This window comes from Cynocephalus volans, chromosome 12 (genome assembly GCF_027409185.1).
Source record: "Cynocephalus volans isolate mCynVol1 chromosome 12, mCynVol1.pri, whole genome shotgun sequence".
Classification (NCBI taxonomy): Eukaryota; Metazoa; Chordata; class Mammalia; order Dermoptera; family Cynocephalidae; genus Cynocephalus; species Cynocephalus volans.
The window spans coordinates 65446212-65471232 of NC_084471.1; the positions used below are offsets into that span (position 1 = coordinate 65446212).

General features: G+C 38.1%; 1 protein-coding gene across 1 annotated transcript in view; it reads left to right on the forward strand.

Moving 5' to 3' along the window:
- The window catches only part of TESPA1 (thymocyte expressed, positive selection associated 1), a 40190-nt gene that overhangs the window by 9581 nt on the left and 5588 nt on the right, over positions 1-25021 (forward strand). Inside the window, exons 8-9 of the mRNA XM_063115673.1 lie at positions 452-1260; positions 2329-2422. Of these exons, the coding sequence (XP_062971743.1) occupies positions 452-1260; positions 2329-2422 (903 nt within the window). The remainder of the gene's footprint in view (positions 1-451; positions 1261-2328; positions 2423-25021) is intronic.

Below are 25021 nucleotides of genomic sequence, written 5' to 3' on the forward strand. Positions count from 1 at the left end.
ACAGGGCTCAATGGCTCCAAATTCTACTTTCTCTTGGTTAGCTTCACCTGACCCTTTGTCTCTTGTGTCTGTCTCCCTTTATGTTATCTTCAGTGAAGGTGGAGAACTTTGACATCTGTTTCCTTCTCTTGAAGAAATAGTCTTCAAGAGACCTCAGACGACTGTTGCTTCCTTTAGGCTTTTTCTCTCTTAGCTGAATCAAATCAGCACAATGTCTTTAAATCTTATCTCTGTTCTCTATTTCCCAGTTGGAATATCTACTTGGAATGGGGATTCAAGAAGTCAAGAAAGGGGACCCTGGTGTTAGCGATCTAATTGGGAGAAACACTAGTGAGGAAACTGGCAGCTTTTCTCTGAATTCTGAGATTTGGAAAGGTTTTTAAAAAGGAGAGATTTAAGAGATAATTTGCTGATGAGCCCCAGACTCACCATTTTCAATTCTTGTGCCCAGGTAGGTTTAAGCAGGTGCAAACACTGGCTGTCACTGCTGATGCCTTCTTCTGTCTGTATTCCTATGTGTCTAAGACACCTGTCCAAAAGTTCATACCATCCCGCATGTTCTGGAATTGCAATCCAACTGATGTGCCATCCATCAGGATTCTGGCCCCAGAGCCTGAGCCCCACTCACCTAGAGAGCGCCTCCGGAAAGCCATCTCCAAGATGTGTCTATATACATGCCCCCGAGGTCAGCTATCACCACCCCACAACACCCCCACAAGGAACAGTATGGACCAAGTGGTGTGGGAAGTAATGGACAGAGTGAAAGGAGAAAAGTCGGTCCTCCAGCAAGACTCTGAGTTTGGGAAAGGCCCACAGGAAGATCCTGTGCCTTCCATTGGGGGTACAAAGCTGCCCACTTCTCCCTGTCCATGTGTCCTGTGCTATAAAGAGGAAACACACCAGGGGATGTCCACAGTGCTGGCACCACCACAAACTCTGGATTCTAACCCCAATGTACCGTGTTGTACACATTCTCTGCCCAGAGCAGATCCACAGTGGAGCACAGACCCTGCACAGATAAAGAGAGAACTGTGGGGTCTGCAGGCCACCAACAAGGAAGCCCATTCAGCCAAGGATGAGACTTTCTGGAAAAGAAAGACCAGAGCAAGAAAGAGCCTGTTTCAGAAAAATCCCATGGGCAGGAAGGTTAAGTCTTTGGACCTGTCCATTATTCAGCAGAAATGGAAGCAGGCTACAGACAGACCAGAACTGCAACGACCTCTAACCCAGCAGCTGCCAGACACTTCTGACTTGGAGGAGGTGAGTGGCTTGGAGGTAAGGGAGAGGCTGGCAGAGAAAAGCTCTGGATTCTTTCCTGGAGGATAGAGTGTTAGGACCCTTGGGCAAAGGAGATCCAGGCTCCTTGTCCTCACCAGATATGTAATTTCTTGAATTAAGTTCAGAAACGTTTAGAACCATAGAAGGTTCTCATCAAGAATGCCTGCCTTTATCATTTGCAGGGATCCTTATAAGAGTACAAATGGAGATCAGTTATGTGCAAAGTTAAACACTCAAATAAAACATGTTCTCTCCTACCTTGATGAATATGTAACCATAAAGACCCAGAAGTCCAGGTTTCAGTCTGGAATTCTCAGACTCCTAGGACTTCTATGGTAGAACATGGCAGTGTGGGCAGAGCCACTTCCTAGCCTCTGTCCTTCCCCCTGCTCTTCCCATGGCCAGATCTTTCCTGCACCATAAGGAACCTTGCACACTCATGTGTAGGCACCCCAGCCTGCATATTTAAATGTCACAACCCCCATCACACACAAACAGCCATCCACCAGTCATCGGTCAGGCCTAGGAGTACACGTATTAGTGGAGAGGCCAGCCCTGGTGAGGGCAGACACCAGGCAAAACCACTGCAGTTCCCTGCAGCTGACTCGGGTCCATTTGACCAGCATATTTAGTGATTATGGGTAACCAGAACATGTTTTAGAAGGGATAGTGTAGGATCCAGGTGGGCACATTCTCTAAGCCCACCAGCTCTCATCATGTGGTGCCCCTAAAACTCAAGATTCCTCTTGCCTGAGTCTATGGACAGTACTGCCACCAAGTGTTGGGATCTTTTGAAAGAGCTCTCAAATTCTGGCAACAAAGAGATGCTGTGAGTATTTGAAATACTATTTTCATGTGCATCCCTTTTCACTGAATGTAGAGCTGCACCTCAGTCTCGCTTTTCTTGCTGCTGGGTCCCTGACACAAGAGAAGAGGCCAAGCCTCTCAAGTACTCACAGCCTCCTTCCCCTACAGCTACCTGCCACCCTGCACCTTTCCTGGGCCCCCTCCTTGTATCTCTGACTGAGTTCTGTGGGCTCTTGGTTACAGGTGCAAAGCAACAGTGAGGAGGAGGAGAGCTGCTGGCCCAGCAGACCCAGACACCCTCACCTCTCCCAGAATTTTGCTGGCAAAGAATCAAGAAGTAAGTGGGCCTGTCTCTCAAGCAGTGGTTCTCAAATCCGGCTGCACATTGTGATTACCTGGGGAGAGTTTATTTAAATGCCTGTGAAAAGGGGTCCCCCATTCTGCAAGTCTGATTTAATTGGGATGGTATGTATACCAGTGACTGATTTTTTAAGTTCCCCAGATGATTCTAATCTGGCTGGAAAATACTTCTTAGACAGTAATGTTCGGACTTTAGCATGCATCAGAATCACCTGGAGGGCTTGTGAAAAAACAAATGTCTGGACCCCTACTCCCAGAGTTTTTGATTGAGGAGGACTAGACAGGGCTCAAGAATTTGTTTTTCAAACAAGTTGCCAAGTGATACTGCTGCTGGTAGTCTGATGAGCACAGTCTGAAAATTGCTGTTCTAGGGGAAATTCTGTAGAACCTTAATATTCAAAGTGTAGTCTGCAGGCAAGCATCATTAGCATCGCCTGGAATTTTAGAAATCCGAAATCTCAGCCCCCACATTAAACCTAATGAATCACAATTTTACCAAGATCTTTAAGTTAGGTAATTCATTTGCGCATTGAAGTTTGAGAAGCATTGTTGTAGAAGTTTTGTAACAGATGACGGACTAACCATGACAATCCATATGCTTTATTCTTTTTAAGAAGGTCTGCCCTTGGGAAATACTTAGTTACCCAGAGCCTAACCTGATGGGGTTATCAGAGACTAACTGACCTGGGGAAGGGAAACACCCAACTGCAGCCCACTCTAACTATCTGTCCCCCCAAAGGGGAGAGAGGTGATTGAGTGGCACATGTGAAAAATCAAAATCCAGAGGTACAGACTCACTAAAAGACATAGACCTAATCATGGGACTATAGAATACTCCCCTTCTCCCCAAACCTTACCATTACATTATTAAAGGCCTCTTTGTAGCTATTTATTGTACCCAGTAAATCAGGTCTGTCTATCAAGAAAAAAGTATAAGACATACTAAAAGGCAAAAACATAGGTTGAAGAGACAGACAAGCATCAGAATCAGACTCAGATATGACAGGAATATTGGAATTTTCAGACAAGAAATTTAAAATAACTGTAATTAAAATGCTAGGGTCACTAAAGAATAAAGTAAACAACATGCAGTAATAGGTGGGCAATGTAAGCAGAGAGATAGAAATCTTAGGAAAATTAAAATAAATGCAAGGGATCAAAAACACTGTAACAGAAATTAAGAATGCCTTTGGTGAGCTAATTAGTAGACTGGATATGGTTGAGGAAAGAATCTCTGAGCTTGAGGATGTAGCAATAAAGCCCGCCAAAACTAAAAAGCAGAGAGAACAAAGACTGAAATGAACAGAATAGAATATCAAAAAAAAAAAAAGTGGAACAGCTGCAAAAGGTGTAACATATGCCTAATGGAAATTCCAGAAGGAGGAGAACAGAAGAAATTTATGAACAATAATGACTGAGAATTTCCCCAAAATGAATGTCAGACACCAATCCACAGATCCGGGAAGCTAAGAGAACACTGACCAGGATAAATTCCACACACACACACACACACACACACGTACACAGACACACACACAAATCTACACCTAGGCATATAATTTTCAAACTACAGAGAATTAAAAATAAAGAAAAAATTCTGAAAGAAGCCAGAAGGAAAAAATACCTTATCTATAAAGGAGAAAAGATAAGAATTACATTCAACTTTTCAGAAACCATGCAAGCAAGAAGAGAGTGAAATAAAATATTTAAAGTGTGAGAGGGAAAAAAAAAAGCATTAACAAATAATTCTGTACCCTATGAAAGTATCCTTCAAAATTGAAAAGGAAATAAAAGCATTCTCAAACAAATATTGAGAAAGTTTGTTGCCAGTAGATTTGCCTTGGAAGAAGTGTTAAAGACATTGTTTTAGAGAGGAGGAAAATGATAAAGGTTAGAAACTCAGATCTACATAGAGAAAGCAAGAGAATCAAAAGAGAAATAAGTAAAGATAAAATAAAAACTTTTCCTTTTTATATTGATTGATTTAACAGACATCAGTTTGTTCAAAATACTAACAGTAATATATTTATATATACTCATATATGTTAATGTATACTAATATATAAATGAAATAAGTGACAGCAATGATACAAGGGAAAGGAGGAAAGCGTCAGGATTATTTTATTATTTTGAGGTACTCATACTACACACAAAGTAATATAGTGTTATTTGAAAGTGGAGTTAGATTAGTTGTAAATGTATATTGCAAACTCTATGACAACCACTGTAAAGGAAAAAAAAGTAGCTGATATGCTGATAAAGGAGAGAAAATGGAAACATATAAAATTCTCAGTTAGAAACACAAAAGGCAGAAAAAGAGTGGAAGACAAAAGTAGGAACAAAGAACAAGAGCAACCAATAGAAAACAGTAACAAATATGGCAGATATTAATCCAGCTATATTAATAATGACTTGGAACATCAATGGTGTAAATATACCAATTACAAGACAGAGATTGTCAGAAAGGATCAAAAACAAGACCCAATTATATGTTGTCAATAAGAAACCCATTTTAAATATAAAGGTACATATAGAATAAAAGTAAATGGGTGAAGAAAGATATACCACGCTAATACTAATAAAAAGAAAGCAGAAATAGCTACTAATTTCAGACAGAGACTTTAAACCAAGGAAAGTTATCAGAGACAAAGAGGGGCAGTATATACTGATAAAGAGATCAATTCTCCAAGAAGACATAACAATATTTAATGTGTATGTACCTAACAAAACAGTTTCAAACTAAGTTAGGCAACAACTGATAGAAATGCAAGGAGAAATAGCTAAATTAACTCTTATAGTTGGAGACTTCAACACCCTTCTATCAGAAATGGACAGATCCAGCAGGCAGAAAACCAGTAAGAACATAGTTGAACTCAACAACCCATCTTTCAACTGAATATAATAAACATTTATAAACCACTTTATCCAACAAAAGCAGAATAAACATTCTTCTCAATGTCACATAGAATATCCACCAAGATGGACCACATTCTAGCCCATAAAACACATCTAAACAAATTTAAAATAATAGAAAGCATATAATCTCTGCTCTCAGACCACAATGGAACTAAACTAGAAATTAAAAACAAGAAGATAGTTAGAAAATACCCACATACTTGGAGATTAAACAGCATACTTCCAAACGACACATACATAAAAGAAGAAATCTAAAGAGAAAATTTTAAATACTTTGAACTAAAAGAAAGTAAAAACATACCTATCAAAATTTGTAGGACGAAGCAAAAGCAATGCTTAGAAGGAAATGTATAGCATTAAATGCATATATTAGAAAATAAAGAAGACCTAAAATCAATCACCTGATCTTCCACTTTAGGAAACTAGAAAAACAGCAAAGTAAAAAATAAACAGAATAAAGAGTCAAAATCAATAAAATGAAAAGAAAATCAATAGAGAAAATCAACAAAACCAAAAACTGGTTATTGGAAAAGATAAATAATTTAATAAGCCTCTATCAAGGCTCAATAAGAAAAAGAGAGAGAAGACACAGATTACTAATATCAGAAATGAAAGAGCAGACACCACTAAAGAGTCAACAGACATTAAAAGGATAATAAAGAAATACTGAGAACAACTCTATACCCACAAATTTGATAACCTAGATAAAATAAACCAGTTCCTTCAAAGACACAATCTGCCAAAACTCACACAAAAAGAAATAGATAGTATCAATATCTTGTATGTTTTAAAGAAATTGAATCAAAAATTAATAACCTTCCAAAACAGAAAGCACCACCCCATATGGGTCCACTGGCGAATTCTACCAAACATTTAAGGAAGAAATTATGCCAATTCTCTACAATCTCTTTCAGAAGGTAGAAGTAGAGGGAATACTTTATAACTCATTCTCTGAGGCCAATCTTACCCTAATACAAAAAATGGGCAAAGACATTATGAGGAAAGAAAACTATAGACCAATAACTCTCATGAACATGGATGTAAAAATTCTCAACAAAATATTAGCAAATAAAAACCTAAAATATATAAAAAGAATTATACACCACAACCAAGTGGGATTTATTGCAGGTATGCAAAGCTGGTTCAACATTTGGAAATAAATTATTGTAATTTATTACATCAACAGACCAAAGAAGAATAGTATCATTAGATGCAGAAAAATTATTTGAAAAAATTCCACACCTATTTGTGATTTAAAACTCTCAGTAAACTAAGTAATAGAGAGGAATTTCCTCACTTTGATAAAGAATATCCACAAAAATCCAACTGCTAATTTTATTAAATGATTAGAAACACAAAGCTTGTTCCATCAGGAATAAGACAATGATGTTCCCTCTTACCACTGTTTTTCAGTGCTGTACTAGAAGTCCTAGATCTTGAAATAAGACAAGAAAAGGAAATACAAGGTATGCATATTGGGTAGGTAGAAATAAAACTGTCTTTGATCACAGATAACCTCATCATCATTTATGTAGAAAATCCAAAAGAATTGACAAAAATCTCCAGGAACTAATAAGCAATTATAACAGGTTTTCAGTATAAAAGGTTAATATACAACAGTCATTTTTTTAAATAAGTGAAATTAAAAATTTAAAACACAAAACCACTTAGCACCCCCCAAAAATGAAATACTTAGGTATAAATCTAACAAAATATGTACAGGATCTATATGAGGAAAACTATAAAACTCTGATAAAAGAAATCAAAAAATAAATAAATGGAGAGATATTCCATGTTTATGAATAGGAAGACTCAATATTTTCAAGATATTAGTGCTCAACTTGACCTACAGATAGAATGCAATCCCAATCAAAATTCCTGCAAGTTTTTTGTGTATATCAATATACTGATGCTAAATCTTATACAGAGAGGCAAAAGACCCAAAATAGTCAACACAGTATTGAAGGAGAACAAAGTTGGAGGACTGACACTACCCAACTTTAAGACTTATTATAAAGCTACAGTAATCATAGAGCATGGTATTATTAGAAGAATGGGCAAAATAGATCAATAGAACAGGGTAGATATTCCAGATACAGATACACATAAATTTAGTCAACTGATCTCTGACAAAGCAAAGACAATACAGTGGAGAATAGACAGTCTTTTCAACAAATACTGGAACACAACAGGACATCAATATGACAAAAAAGTGAATTTAGGTACAGACCTTATACCCTTCACAAAAGTTAACTCAAAATGGATCATAGACCTAAATGTAAAATGCAAATCTATAAAACTCCTAGAAGATAACATAGAAAAAAATTTTAAATGACCTTGGCTTTGTTGATGACTTTTTAGTTGCAACTTTAAAGGCACAATTCATGAAAGAAAGAATTGGTAAGTTAGAGTTCATTAAAATTAAAAATTTCTCTTCTGTGAAAGACACTGTTAAAAGTATGAAAAGACAAACCACAGTTAGAGAAAATATTTGCAAAAGTCATGTCTGATAAAGGACTGCTCCCCAAAATATACAAAGAACTCTTAAACTCACTGATAAGAACACAAACAACCAGATTTTAAAAATGGGTCAACAACCTTAACAGAAAACTCACCAAATAAGACAAACAGATGGCAAATAAGGATATAAAAAGATGTGCCACATCATATGTCATCAGGAAAATGGAAATTGAAACAGCAATGAGATAGCCTAAACACCTGTTACAATGGCCAAAATCCAGAACACTGATAACACCAAATGCAGGTGAGGATGTGGAACAACAGGAACTCTCATTCATTGCTGGTAAGAACACAAAATGATACAGCCACTCTGAAAGACAGCTTGGCAGTTTCTTATGAAACTAAAGATACTCTTATCATTCATTCCTGCAATCACACTCTTTGGTATTTACCCAAAGGAACTGAAAACCTATGTCCACACAAAAACCTGCACATGAACGTTTATAACATCTTTACTCATAATTGTCAAAACTTAGAAACAGCCAAGATGTACTTCAGTAGGTGCATGGATAAAGAAACTGTAGTACATCCAGACAATGAAATATTATTCAGTATTTTAAATAAAGAGCTGTCAAGCCATGAAATGACATGTACGAAACTTAGATGCATATTATTAGGTGAAAAGAGCCAATCTGAAAGGCTACATAGTATATGATTCCAACTTTATAACATTCTGGAAAGGGAAAAACTATGTAGACAGTGAAAAGAGGAGTGGTTGCCAGGAGTTAATGGGGAGAAAAGGAAGCATAGGAAAAGCACAAAGGATTTTTAAGGCATTGAAACTACTCTGACTGGTACTGTAATGGTGAATACATATCATAACACATTTCTCTAAACCCATAGAATATCCAACACCAAGAGTAAATCTAATGTTAACTATGGACTCTGAGTGACAACAATGTATCAGTGTAGGTTCATCAGTCATAACAAATATACCACTCTGGCGGAGAATGTTAATAACAGTGGAAGCTGTATATGTGTGGGGATGAAGGTGTATGGGAAATATCTGTACCTTCCACTCAATTTTGCTCTAAAACTGCTCTAAAATATAAAGTCTATTTTTAAAAGTTTATGATAGCCTCACCCACTACCCAAAAAGTGGCTGGCCAGGCCCACTCCCTGAAGTCCTGACTAGCATCATTGCCCACCACCCAAGAAGCAATGCAACAGCCTCACCCTTGGAAGACCCACTCCTGAAGCACCCAAGAGGAGCATGAAGTCACACGTGGCCCCAAGAAGTGCTGCAGAAAACTGGCCCTGGCATACTGACACCCAGCTAGCCAAGCTAAAGTGTGCACACACCCCCAGCTAGGAAAAATAGGCCAGCTGTCATGCCCCAGGTGAATCCACCCCTGAGTCTTTGAGCCATCACACATGCATGCACCCAAATGAGAAGCAGTCTGATTGACATGCTCCTGGTGGGCCCACCCATAGTCAGAATATCAACATGATGACTTTGCCACTGGCCAACCAGTCCCAGAGACCCACCCTGACACACCGTAGGCCCACACCTCCAAACTGAGAATCCAGAAACCCCATCCCCAGTGAGCTACTCCCAAGATGACTGACCCACAGTGTGCATGCAAACACACCTAGCCTCAGAACCCAAGCAAGCCCACCTTCAGCAAAGCTGTGCCACCATAGTCACAAACTTCCCAAGCATAGGCCTCTGAGGCACTCACAGACATAGCAAAAGTGGATGGATTACAGTCGAAACTCAGAGCAAAGCCATTGCACTCTACCCCATCAGCACCCTAGGATGTATTTGCAAATAAAGTCTTTCCCTATGAAAGCCACTTTACAAAACTCAAAGAGATGACTGTTCCACCAGATGCACAAATACCAATACTGGGAAACAAGAAATAGGAAGAAAAGAAAAAAAATGTCAAGGAAACATGGCACCACCAAAGAAAAGAATAATGCCCCAATAACATCCAAAAGAATCAGAAAATGCTGACCTGTTGAAAAAGGAATTCAAATTAATAATATTACAGAAACTCTCTGAGATACAAGAGAATATAGACAAACAATCCAATGAATTCAGAAGAACAATTCATGATCTGTATGAAAATTTTATTTTATTTTATTTTATTATTTTTTTTTTTTTAAGATGACTGGTAAGGGGATCTTAACCCTTGGCTTGGTGTTGTCAGCACCACGCTCACCCAGTGAGCGAACCGGCCATCCGTATATGGGATCCGAACCCGGGGCCTTGGTGTTATCAGCACCGCACTCTCCCGAGTGAGCCACGGGCTGGCCCTGTATGAAAATTTTAAGAGATAAATATTATTTTTAAAAACGAAGAAATCTTAGAGTTGAAGAATTTATTGAGTGAAACAAAAACACACCTGAGAGTCTCAACAAAAGACTAGATCAAGCAGAAGAAAAAAATTCTGATCTTGAAGACAGCTGTTTTGAAATAACCCTAGAAAACAAAAAGAGAGAGAGAGAGAAAGAATTAAAAAGAATGAAGAAAGCCTACAAGATTTATGGGATACTATTAAGCAAACAAATAAAAGTTAAAGGCATTCCAAAAGGAGGGGAAAAAACAAAAAAAGTTATTTAAAACCTATTTAATTAAATAATAGCTGAAAACTTTTCTATTCTTGAGAAGGATGCAAATATCCAAATCCCAGAAGCTCAAGCATACCCAGATAAATTCAACCCAAACAGGTCCTCTCGAAGACATTGCAGTGAAACTGTCAAAACTTAAAAACAAAGAGAGAATTCGAAAAACAGAAGGAGAAATATGACAAGTCACTTACAAGGGAATTGCCACTAGACTAATGGCAGACTTATCAGCAGAAACCCTACAGGCAAGGAGAAAAAGGGGTGATATACTCAAAGTACTGAAAGAAAGAAACTGCACCAAGAATATCATATCCAGCAAATCTATCCTTCAGAAGTGAAGGAGAAATAAAGTCTTTCTCAAAAAGCAAAAATTAAGAGAATTCATCACTACCAGACTGGCCTTACAAGATGTGCTTAGGAGACTTCTACATCTAGAAAAGAATGATAACAACTATCATGAACACATCCAAAATATAAAACTTACTGGTAGAGTAAATACACAAATTAGGAAGAGAAAGGAAGGAAACTTTATCAACATAGAAAACCAGTAACCCACAAGAATAAACAATAAGAGAGAAAGAAAAGAACAAAGGATACACAAACCAAGGGAAACAACAAATATAGTAACAGGAGTAAGACCTTATATATCAATAATAACCTTGAATATAAATGGATTAAATGCCCCAATTAAAAAACATATAGTCACTGAATGGAAAATAACATAACCCATCCATATGCTCCCTACAAGACATACATCTTACCTACAATGACACACATAGACTGAAAGTGAAGGGATGGAAAAAGATATTCCATGCAAATCAGAAACAAAAGCAAGCAAGACTAGCTATACTTATATCAGTTAAAACAGACTTTAAACCAAAATATGTAATAAGAGACAAAGAAGGGCATTATATAATGAAAAAAGGATTAATACAGCAAGAAGTTATAACAACACAAATATATATGCGCCCAACACCAGAGCACTAAGATATATAAAGCAAATATTATTAGATCTAAAGGGAGAGATAAACAACAGCACAATATTAGTTTGGGACTTTAGCACCTCACTCTCAGCATTAGACAGATCATTCTGACAGAATATCAACAAAGAAACATTGGATTTAAATAACACCATAGACTAGATATACCTAATAGACATTTAAAGAACATTTTATCCAACAGTTGCAAAATACACACTCTATTCATCAACCCATGGAATATTCTCCAGAACTGGCCATATTTTAGGTCACAAAACAAGTCTAAACAGGTTCAAAAAATTCAAAATCATATTAATTATCTTTTATGACCATAATGGAATAAAATTTTATATCAATACCAAGAGGAACTTTTGAAATTACACATGTACATGGAAATCAAATAACATGCTCCTGAACAACCAAAAGGGTCAAAGTAGAGATTAAGAAGAAAAGTTTTAAATTCTTGAAACAAATGAAGACAGAAACACCACATACCAAAACACATGGGATACAGCCAAGGTATTATTAAGAGGAAAGTTTACAGCAATAAATGCCTACATCAAAAAAATAGAAAGATTTCAAATAAAAAACCTAGCATGCACCTGACAGAACTAGAAAAGCGAGAACAAACCAAACTCAAAATAAGTAGAACAAAAGAAATAATTATAATCAGAACAGAAATAAATGAAATTGAAACTAACAATATAATACAAAAGATCAATCAAATGAAAAGATGGTCCTTTGAAAAGAAAACAAAATTGACAAACCATTTGCCAGACTAACTAAGAAAAAAAAGACCCAAATAAAATTAGAAATGCAAAAGGAGGCATTACAACTGATACCAATGAAATGCAAAGGACCATTAGAGAACATTAAGAACATCTATATGCCAATAAATTTGAAAACCTAAAACAAATAGAACAATTCCTGGACACATATGGCCTACCAATTCTGAACTAAGAAGAAATAGAAAACCTGAATAGATCAGTAGCAAGTAATGAGATTCAACCAGTAATAAAAAGCCACCCAACAAAGAAAAGTCCAGAACCAGATGGCTTTATTGCTGAATTCTTAAAGAAGAACTAATACCAATACTTCTTAAACTATTTCAAAAGATTGAAGTGGGTGGGATTCTTCCAAACTCATACTATGAAGCCAACATTACCCTGATACCAAAATCAGGCAAAGACACAACAAAAAAAGAAAACTATACGCCCTTGTCCCTGATGAACACAGATGCAAAACTTTTCAATGAGATATTAGCAAACTGAATCCAATAGCAAATCAAAGAGATTATACACCATGATCAAGGGGGTTTTATGCCATGGATGCCAGGATGAGTCAACATATGCAAATCAATAAACATGGTACATCACATCAACAGAATGAAAGAAACCATATAATTATCTCAGTAGACTCAAAAAAAAACCATTGGATAAATTCAACATCCTTTCATGATAAAAACTCTCAACAAAGTAGGCATAGAGGGAAAGTATCTTAATACAATAAGGCTATGTACAACAAACCCACAACTAACATCATACTGAACAGCTAACATCATAAGTGGAACAAGATAAGGATGCCCACTCTTGCCATTTTTATTCAACATGGTATAGGAAGTCCTTGCCAGACAATTAGACAAAAAAAAAAAAAAAGAAAAGAAATAAAGGGCATCCAAATTGGAAAGGAGGAAGGCAAATTGTCCCTATTTGCAGATGACATGATTTTATATATAGGTGAACCTAAAGACTCTACCAAAAAACTCCTAGACTTGATAAACAAACTTAGTAAAGCTGTTGGATAAAAAATTAACATACAAAAATCAGTAACATTTCTATACATCAGCTGTGAACTAGCAGAAAAAGAAAACAAGAAAGCAATCCCATTTACAAAAGCACCAAAGAAATTAAATACCTAGGAATAAATTTAACAAATGGAAAGAAGACCTCTACAAAGAAAACTATAAAACACTGATTAAAGAAATTAAAGAAAAAAGAAATGGAAAGTCATCCCATGCTCATTGATTGGAAGAATCAATATAGTCAAAATGAACATAGTGCCCAAAGCAATCTACAGATTCAATGTAATTCTTATCAAACTACCAATGACTTACTTCACAGAAATAGAAAAATTAGTCCAAAAATTTACGTGAAACAACAAAAGACCCTGAATAGCCAAAGAAATTCTGAACAAAAAGAACAGAGTAGGAGATATCACACTAGCTGTCTTCAGAATATACTATGAAGGTATAGTAAAAAAAAAAAAACATGGTACTGGCACAAAAACAGAGGTAGACCAATGGAACAGAATAGAAAATTCAGAAAGAAATCCACATATACACAGCCAACTGATTTTCAACAAAGGCGCCAAGAATATACACTGGGGAAAGGACAGTCTCTTCAATAAATGGTTCTGAGAAAACTGGAGATCCATAAGTGGAAGAATGAAACCAGACCCCCATCTCTCACCACATGCAAAAATGAACCCAAAATAAATTAAAGATTTAAATGTAAGACCTGAAACTATAAAACTTCTAGAAGAAAACACACAAAAAGTGCTTCAGGACATAGGACTGGGCAAAGATTTTATGGATAAGACCTCAAAAGCACAGGAAACAAAAGCAAAGATAAATGAGATTATATCAGACTACAAAGGTTCTGACAGTGAAGGAAACTGAATGAAGAATCAACAGAATGAAGTGACAATTTGCAGAATGGGAGAAAATATTTGCAAATTATGCATCTGACAAAGGATTAATAACCAGAATATACAAGGAACTCAAACATCTCAATAGTGGAAAACAATAATCCAATCAAAAATGGGCAAATGAAATATGTTTTGTGATGATGAATATGCCAACCATCCTGATTTGATCAACACATATTGTACACAAATACTGATAGTCAACTCTGTACCCCACAAATATGTATAGTCAATCAAGTTTCAATAAAAAAATGGGCAAATGAGATGAATATACATTTCTCAAAAGAGGACATACAAAAGACCAAAAGGTACATGAAAAAATGCTCAACATCCTTAATTATCAGAGAAATGCAAATCAAAACCACAATGAGGTATCATCTCACTCCAGTTAGAACGGCTATTATCAAAAAGACAGACATTAACAAACGCTGAAAAGGATGCAGAGAAAGAGGAACTCATATATTCTTGGTGGGAATGTTAACGAGTATGGCCATTATGGAAAATAGTATGGAGGTTTCTCAAAACACTAGAGACAGAACTACCATATAATCCAGCAATCTCACTACTGGATGTATATCTCTAAAGGAAAGGATATCAATAAATTGAAGGGATACCTACACTCCCATGCTTATCGTGACTCTATTCACAATAGCTGAGATTTGGAACCAACCTAAATGGCTATTGTGCATAGAGCCAACAGATGACTGACAGATGATTAGATAAAGAAAATGTGATATATATGCACAATGGATTACTACTGTAGAGAGTTAGGAAGAACAGATCTAGTGTTCTGTAGTAATATAGGGAGACTACAGTCAACAACAAATTACTGCTTAACTTTAAGTAGCTAATTGAGGGGATGTTGAATGTTCCCAACAAAAAGAGGTGACAAATGTGTGAGGTGATGAACATGTTAAATGCCCTGATATGATCATTATACACTGTATAAATGTACCCCCAAATATTACACTGAACTCCAAAAATGTATACAATTATCATGGGTTTATTAAGAATTTTATAAAAAATTTTTAAAGGTTATGATGTGAAGTCAAATGCCCTGCTCCATGCCAATTCAATGATCTTGGGACAATCACTTAACTTTAGTTTTGTCCTATGTAATAGGAGAATAATAACAATAATTTACATATATATAGACACATATACATGTATACAGATTATATATTTACATAAAGTTTCAACACCTTACAGGGAGTATGTGTAGGGGCTATAACATATTGGGATAACAATAATGATATTGCTGGTGCGACTGAATTTTAGTAAAGGTAATCATGAGCATAAATATGTAGGTCAGTAGTTCTCAATCCTGCAAACTTTTTAAAAATAACTGTTTCCTGGGATCCACTCAATAAAACTAAATGCAAGTTTCTTAAGTTGGGACCTGGGCATTGTTGTTTGTTCTTCTTTCAAAGCTTTTCTACAGACTCTGTTGTTTAATGGAGTGGCAAAGTCCCATTGTTAAAAGGCATGTAGGATGGGATGGTCGCGATTCTGGTGCACCCTGATGGTTAAGAATAACCAGTTTAATTAAAGGGTTTTATTCTTCACATATTAAAGACTCACTGAGAGTAAGCTCTTGTTCTAAAGCTTATTCAACTCGGCCATGGCATACAAAATTTGAAAAGGAAATTAACTGCTAGGCTCATCAAATTGAAACATAAAATGTGTAGTAAATACTCCACAGCTAGATTTCCTTGCTAGGACTTTAATTCACTCTAAAATACAAAGCTTTGCTTTGGTGTTATTTGTCCAGGAGATGTCAGCCTCACACAACAGAATGCCAAGATATCCTGAGAGGCAGGCTGCCTGCAGTGTCTACATGATTATTCTTCTCTGGGCAATCCATTCAATGCCCAGAACACCAGTTCCTCTCACAAACCTGACTAAATTTTGACTAAATGTCAATATTCAAAAATATTAAAATTTTATTTCTGGTGAGAAAGTATTACTAAAAGTTATACATTTAAAGTAAGTAACTAGGGCCATTCTCTGACAGTTGTTCAAGATGGCGGCGGCTGCGGCGGCTGGCGCGGAGTAGCTGAGGTGGAAAAAGTGGCCACTGGGCCTCAGGCAGCCGGGAAACTTGTGGTCCTTCCTCTCACCATCTCTTAAGGGAGGACTGCTGCTGCTGACCGGTCGTGGGGGGTGACCGCCACTTTGCCCCCGGCAGGAAAGGCTGCCTCATTTACAGGCAACAGCTTTGAAGTGTGGAGCAGGAAAAGAACTGTTTCTTAGCTGCAAAAGCGAGTCTCGAAACAGGGAACACGGCGCCAGGGCTGCTGTGGATGCAGCCAGGATCCCGGAGGCCGGGGCCGCGCTGAAGGCGGCCAGCTGCCCTATTCAGGATTCGAGGTTTCAGACCGGCATTAAAGAAGATTCCTGGGAGCGCCCGAGCCGCGCCGCGACTGAACAGCCCGAGGCGGCAGCGGCCGAGAACTGGGAAAGGCGGCAAATCAGAGACAGAGAGCGAGCACCCGACCTGGCACAGCACTGTGAGTGATCCCTGGCACAGCTCTGTTCGGGGGGTGGATGCCCACGCGGCTCCTGCCTGCACCACCAGGCCACTCACCGCCTGGTGCTGCCTCCATTTTCCCAGGTGCGGGCAGCTCCGCCCTGCTCGGCCATCACTGAGCCCTCCCACTTGCTTGGCCTGGTGCGGGGGCCTCCGCTCCCACTCCCTCCGTGGTTCTCTGGCGGGGCTGGTGGAGGGGGTGTCCCGGGCCAGTGTCGGGACGGCAAGGAAGTACGGGCGGGCCGACTGTCACTCCACCATACCCTGGATTCCGGCCCCAGGTAAACTCCCTGTTACTGGGAGGCAGATACCATCTCTGCGGCCACCAGTTTGGAAAAAAGCCTAACGAATGTCTGGTTGGGAATAGTGTGGCAGGAGAGTTCCCAGGTCCGCTTGAACCTGCCGGAGACCAGGCTGCAGGTGGGCGCTAGACTCGGTTTATACTGGGGGGATACAAAGGTGAACAAGACCCGAGGAAGATCTACATAGTGCTACAAAGGCACCCAGAGAGACCAGTCGTCTGTGCCCAGCAGAAACCTGGTAGACTTCCTGGGCGAGGCGGTGCCGAGCAGGCTCTTGAAGGCCCAGCTGATAGAGGAGGGGTGCAGAAGACACGCGCCAGCCCAGCACAGTGTGCACAGAGTGGGGAGACGTGCGGCCAGGGAGGGGGAGACTCGACAGAAACCACACACCAGGTGGGGTCGCCACTGCACGATCTAACAGCCTGGGCCAGAGCACACGGAACAGGGAGAAGTCCTGCACAGGAAGTGAAAGCTCAACAGAGATCACACACCCTGTGGTACGTGATCCACCAGCCCAGCAGAGTCCAAGCTGACCAGAAAGGTGGCTCCCCGGAGAAGCCCAAGACCCGAGACAACCACACACACAAGGCACTAGAGGCCAACTGAGCAGTCACAGAGGGAGCCATACGAAATTGGCAACCACAGCAACATCCTAGTTAGTCATTAGTCTCAAACTGGTGGACTGTGAAACCCCCGGCAACAATGAATAAACACCAAAAAAAAGATACCAGAAATACAAAAAATCAAGAAAGTACACCACCAAAAGTTAATAAATCTCAAACTCTAGATCCTATAGAACAAGAAGCCCTTGAAATGACTGACAAGGAATTTCGAGTGATAATTCTAAGGAAACTGAATGAGATACAAGAAAACTCAGCTAGATATCATGATGAAATGAGGAAAAGTATACAGGATCTGAAAGAGGAAATGTACAAGGAAATCAATGTGCTGAAAAAAGATGTAGCAGAACTTGCTGAACTGAAGAAGTTATTCAGCGAAATAAAAAACACAACGGAGAGTTTAACCAGCAGGCTTGTCGAAGTTGAAGAGAGAACCTCTGAACTTGAAGATGGGCTGTTTGAAATAACACAAGCAGACAAAAAGAAAGAAAAAAGAATCAAGGACATTGAAGAAAATCTGAGAGAGATATCAGACAACCATAAGCGATCAAATATCCGAGTCATGGGTATTCCAGAAGGGGAGGAAAAAGGAGATTCCATTGAAAACATATTCAACAAAATAGTGGCAGAAAACTTCCCAGGTATAGGAAAAATCACAGATCTTCAGATCCAGGAAGCTCAACGATCTCCAAATGTATTCAACCCAAAAAGACCTTCTCCAAGACATGTCATAGTCAAATTGGCAAAACTCAGAGATAAAGAGAGAATCTTAAAAGCTGCAAGAGAGAAGCGTCAAATCACCTATAAGGGAGCCCCAATCAGGTTAACATCAGACTTTTCATCACAAACCCTAAAAGCTAGAAAGGAATGGGATGATATTTTCAAAATACTAAAAGACAAAGATTGCCAGCCAAGAATACTCTACCCTGCAAGGCTATCCTTCCGAAATGAGGGGCAAATAGTATATTTCTCAGACAAACAAAAACTGCGGGAGTTCACTACCACAAGACCACCCTTACAAGAAATCCTCAAGGGAGTACTGGGTTTGGTTCCTGAAAAGTAACTACCACTGCCATAAAAACCCAAGAAAAATCTAAAGCCACTAGTATAATAAAAATGGCATTCATGAAGAGAAAACAAGCTAACAAAAACACTATCTACAACCTAAGGAACCAACAAACACAGAAAACAAACAGTCAATCAGAAAGCAAGGAACAAAAGACACCTAAGACAACCAAACAACCAATAAAATGCTAGGAATAAATCAACACCTTTCAATAACAACTCTTAATGTAAAAGGCTTAAATTCCCCAATTAAAAGACACAGACTGGCTGACTGGATCAAAAAGCAGGACCCAACTATATGCTGCCTACAAGAGACCCACCTCACCCATAAAGATTCACATAGACTAAGAGTGAAAGGATGGAAAAAGATTTACCAAGCAAACAGAAAAGAAAAACGAGCTGGAGTAGCTATTCTTATATCTGACAAAATAGACTTTAAACTAAAAACCATAAAAAGAGACAATGAGGGACACTACTTAATGATAAAAGGACTGATCCATCAAGAAGACATAACAATCATAAATATGTATGCACCCAATGTTGGAGCAGCCAGATTTATAAAAGAAACTCTATTAGACCTAAAGAAGGAAATAGACACTAATACCATAATAGCAGGGGACCTGAACACCCCACTGTCAATATTAGACAGATCATCTAGGCAAAGAATCAGTAGAGAAACACAAGATCTAAACAATACTCTAGACCAATTGGAATTGGCAGATATCTACAGAACATTCCACCCAACAACCTCAGAATATTCATTCTTCTCAGCAGCACATGGATCATTCTCCAGGATAGATCACATATTAGGTCACAAAGCAAGTCTCAATAAATTCAAAAAAATTGCAATTATCCCATGTATCTTCTCAGACCACAATGGATTAAAACTAGAAATTAATAACAAACAAAACTCTGGAAACTATACAGACACATGGAAATTAAACAGCATTCTACTTAATGACACATGGGTCCAAGAAGAAATCAAGCAGGAAATCAAAAAGTTTATTGAAACTAATGAAAACAATGATACATCATACCAAAACCTGTGGGATACTGCAAAAGCAGTATTGAGGGGAAAATTTTTTGCATTAAATGCTCACTTCAGAAGAATAGAAAGATGGCAAGTGAACAACCTAACACTTCACCTTAAAGAACTAGAAAAACAAGAACAATCCAAACCTAAAGTTAGCAGACGGAAAGAAATCATTAAGATCAGAGCAGAACTGAATGAAATTGAAAACCAAAAAACAATTCAAAAGATCAACGAATCAAAAAGTTGGTTTTTTGAAAAGATAAATAAAATTGAGAAACCATTAGCATAGCTAACAAAAAAAAGAAGAGAGAAGACTCAAATAACAAAAATTAGAAATGAAAAAGGCGATATTACAACTGATTCATCTGAAATACAAGGAATCATTCGAGACTACTATAAACAACTATACGCCAACAAATTTGAAAATCTGGAGGAAATGGATAAATTTCTGGACACACTCAAGCTCCCAAAACTGAACCGTGAAGACGTAGAAAATTTGAACAGACCAATAACAATAAAGGAGATTGAAGCTGTTATCAGAAGGCTCCCAACAAAGAAAAGCCCAGGACCAGATGGATTCACAGCAGAATTTTACCAAACATTCAAAGAGGAATTGACACCGATTCTTTACAAACTATTCCAAAAGATTGAAACGGACGCAAATCTCCCAAACTCATTCTATGAAGCAAACATCATCCTGATACCAAAACCAGGTAAAGATATAACCAAAAAAGAAAACTACAGGCCGATATCCTTGATGAATATAGATGCAAAAATCCTCACTAAAATACTAGCAAACAGAATACAGCAACACATACGAAAAATTATTCATCACGATCAAGTGGGATTCATCCCAGGGATGCAAGGTTGGTTCAACATACGCAAATCAATAAATGTGATACACCATATTAATAAACTCAAACACAAGGACCATATGATCATCTCTATAGATGCTGAAAAAGCATTTGATAAAGTTCAGCACCCATTCATGACAAAGACCCTCTATAAGTTAGGTATAGAGGGAAAGTATCTCAACATAATTAAAGCCATATATGCCAAACCCACAGCCAATATCATCCTGAATGGGGAAAAGCTGAAAGCTTTTCCTTTAAGAACAGGAACTAGACAAGGATGCCCACTCTCACCACTCCTATTCAACATAGTGTTGGAAGTACTAGCCAGAGCAATCAGAGAAGAGAAGGAAATAAAGGGCATTCAGATTGGAAAAGATGAAGTCAAACTGTCCCTGTTTGCAGATGACATGATCCTATATATCGAACAGCCTAAAACCTCTACAAAAAAACTGCTGGAATTGATAAATGATTTCAGCACAGTAGCAGGATACAAAATCAACACACAAAAATCAGTAGCATTTCTTTTCTCCAATAGTGAACATGCAGAAAGAGAAATCAAGAAAGCCTGCCCATTTACAATAGCCACCAAAAAAATAAAATACTTAGGAATTGAGTTAACCAAGGAGGTGAAAAATCTCTATAATGAGAACTACAAACCACTGCTGAGAGAAATTAGAGAGGATACAAGAAGATGGAAAGATATCCCATGCTCTTGGATTGGAAGAATCAACATAGTGAAAATGTCCATACTACCCAAAGTGATATACAAATTCAATGCAATCCCCATCAAAATTCCAAAGACATTTTTCTCAGAAATGGAAAAAACTATTCAGACATTTATATGGAACAATAAAAGACCACGCATAGCCAAAGCAATGCTGAGCAAAAAAAATAAAGCTGGAGGCATAATACTACCTGACTTTAAGCTATACTACAAAGCTATAATAACCAAAACAGTATGGTACTGGCATAAAAACAGACACACTGACCAATGGAATAGAATAGAGAATCCAGAAATCAACCCACACACTTACTGTCAGCTGATCTTTGACAAAGGCACCAAGCCTATTCAGTGGCGAAGGGACTGCCTCTTCAGCAAATGGTGCTGGGACAACTGGATATCCATATGCAGGAGAATGAAACTAGATCCATACCTCTCGCCGTATACTAAAATCAACTCAAAATGGATTAAGGATTTAATTATACACCCTGAAACAATCAAACTTCTTAAAGAAAACATAGGAGAAACACTTCAGGAAATAGGACTGGGCACAGACTTCATGAATACGACCCCAAAAGCACGGGCAACCAAAGGAAAAATAAACAAATGGGATTATATCAAACTAAAAAGCTTCTGCACAGCCAAAGAAACAATTAAAAGAGTTAAAAGACAACCAACAGAGTGGAGAAAATATTTGCAAAATATACATCTGACAAAGGATTAATATCCAGAATATATAAGGAACTCAAACAACTTTACAAGAAGAAAACAAGCAACCCAATTAAAAAATGGGCAAAAGAGCTAAGTAGGCATTTCTCTAAGGAAGATATACAAATGGCTAACAGACATATGAAAAAATGCTCCACATCACTCAGCATCCGGGAAATGCAAATCAAAACCACATTGAGATACCATCTCACCCCAGTTAGGATGGCTAAAATCCAAAAGACCCTGAACGATAAATGCTGGCGAGGCTGCGGAGAAAAAGGAACTCTCATACATTGTTGGTGGGACTGCAAAATGGTGCAGCCTCTATGGAAAATGGTATGGAGGTTCCTCAAACAATTGCAGATAGATCTACCATACGACCCAGCCATCCCACTGTTGGGAATATACCCAGAGGAATGGAAATCATCAAGTCGAAGGTATACCTGTTTCCCAATGTTTATCGCAGCACTCTTTACAATAGCCAAGAGTTGGAACCAGCCCAAATGCCCATCATCGGATGAGTGGATACGGAAAATGTGGTACATCTACACAATGGAATACTACTCAGCTATAAAAACGAATGAAATACTGCCATTTGCAACAACATGGATGGACCTTGAGAGAATTATATTAAGTGAAACAAGTCAGGCACAGAAAGAGAAATACCACATGTTCTCACTTATTGGTGGGAGCTAAAAATTAATATATAAATTCACACACACACACACACACACACACACAGAAACCGGGGGGGGGAAGAAGATATAACAACTACAATTATTTGAAGTTGATATGACAAGCAAACAGAAAGGACATTGTTGGGGGGGAGGGGGGAGGGAGGTTGTGGTGATGGGGAGCAATAATCAGCCACAATGTATATCGACAAAATAAAATTTAAAAAATAAATAAATAAATAAATAAAAATACAACCCACATAAAAAAAATAAATAAATAAATAAATAAAGTAAGTAACTAGATTTCCTTTTCTGCCAGAGTGGTGGGATTTTATCACACCAGGAGAGATTATGGCTAGAAATGTTGTATATTGTTGATTCTGAAGCACACATTTTTCCTCATTTTAACATCTCTGAAATCAGGATGTGTCTTACAATTGATAGTGTCAAACAATTTAGTTGTTTGTGTTTCTGGGGGTTTTTTGCCTCCTTAAGTTGGAATATAAAATAATTATGAGTCTTGCAAAATATTGTTTATAAGATTCAGTAAAATACAGTAACTCTAGAAATAAATGCACTTAGTCTCTCAAGTAAATGAGAAAAAGATTTTGTAGATTTTTCTTCTATGATTACCTAGAAGAATGAGAGATCTCTTCTTTGCTGACACAGTCTTTGGCTAAGGCAGGGGGTTACAGTGGTTCCCAAATCTTTCCAATGTTCTATGAATTTGTTTAATTATTTTTTCACAATGCTATAAACTATCTCTCTCAACCAACTCTTCTATCATCCTTTACGAGATCACAAGAAGGAGGATAGCAATGAAAACTGAGTACTGCCAAGAGGAAAGCCCATGTAATAAATATGGAAGGGGAAATTTACAACCATAATCAAAGTCAGAGCTAGATGGGACAGTTCCTCAGTTCTACTGAGAAACAGTCTGACTTCTGCCTTTTCCAGAGTCTGTAATTATCTCCCCGAGATTAATGATTTCCCATTATAGTGCCATATCGTGTCCCAGGTGCTAATCTACTACTTGTTACATTTAGAGGGGTATGAGCATGGGTAGGAAGTATAACAGCACTCAGCCAGTTATGGCATATAGTAGTACCATCCATGCATTGCCCAGACACTCAGCTGAGTAGGCAAATAGGAGTTAGAATCCAGTCTTACTAGCTTGCCATCCAAAAACTCAAGGGGTTTCATTTTCTAAGAGGATGCTTCATCTTCATCTTTTTTTTTTTTTCCTAATTCATCTATGTAAAGTGAATGCCTTTCTGTAATTAGCACAAGGGCATGTCTTCTGTTGAAAGAAGACCTGGATGCCAGACATTGTTGCTTTGCATTGTTTCGCCTCCCACGGATTTGTCACCTGACTTCCCCTGGGTGAGGGAGACGCAAAAGATTACTCAAAGCCCATCTCTTCTGAGCAGTGAGAAGCCCCGAAGAGGTTAACTTCCCTGAGAATGCTCAAGCTAGAGCCAACCCTTCCATTTGGGAAATTAACACCAAATTGGGGTTCTCTTCCTGCATTTATTTTCCAGACCAGGAAGTTACAGGAAGAGAACAAAGGCGGGGTTATAGTTTAACAGTATAGGCTGGTAACTTTCAGTGAAACAAGCCAGATGACATTCCAGTAGACAATTAAGTGACCTTATCAACACAAGCTTGATCTTAGCAAACATTCCTTCTTATAGCAATTTCTCAGTATCTTTACATAACAATCAGTAACTAGTCTGCCTTTGAGCCAGCAACCTGCTGTACCACAATCCTTATCTTGCAACAGAGACTTACAGCCTGAGGAAAATTTCCTGTCCTTGCAAGGTCAATATTTGAAACTGCAAGGCTTTGGAAAATCAGGCCATGTGAAGTACATATGCTTTATAGTATATTCCACAAGCCATCAGCTTTCTGTCTTTCCCACTTTCTCTTTTGGTCTCTGACAGGGAAGAGGTCTTAATCTTCCTCCAGGTTTCTAGAAAAAGATGACCTTCATCATTCCTTATCATTTCCACCATGCTCAAGAATTTTATTTGTTTCTTGTTTTGTTGGCTGGCCAGCACTGGGATCCGAACCCTTAACCTTGGTGTTACAACACCTTACTCTAACTGAGCTAACTGGCCAGCTGAAGAATTTTAAATTCACAGCCCTTTCTGTTGATGTCCTGTTGCTAAAATTTAAATCATTTGGCTTTTACCACAACTACAAGAGGAAGGACCAAGGAGAAAGTTTTTATGTGTTCTTGTGTTTATTTTTTTTTTTTTACCAGATCTGAGGTAGTACAAGGCAGTATATATTGTAAGAGTGTACTTCAAAAAGTTCATGTAAACATTTGTACTATATTTTAATCCTATTTTTCCAAGAACTCTTTGAAGTACCCTTGTA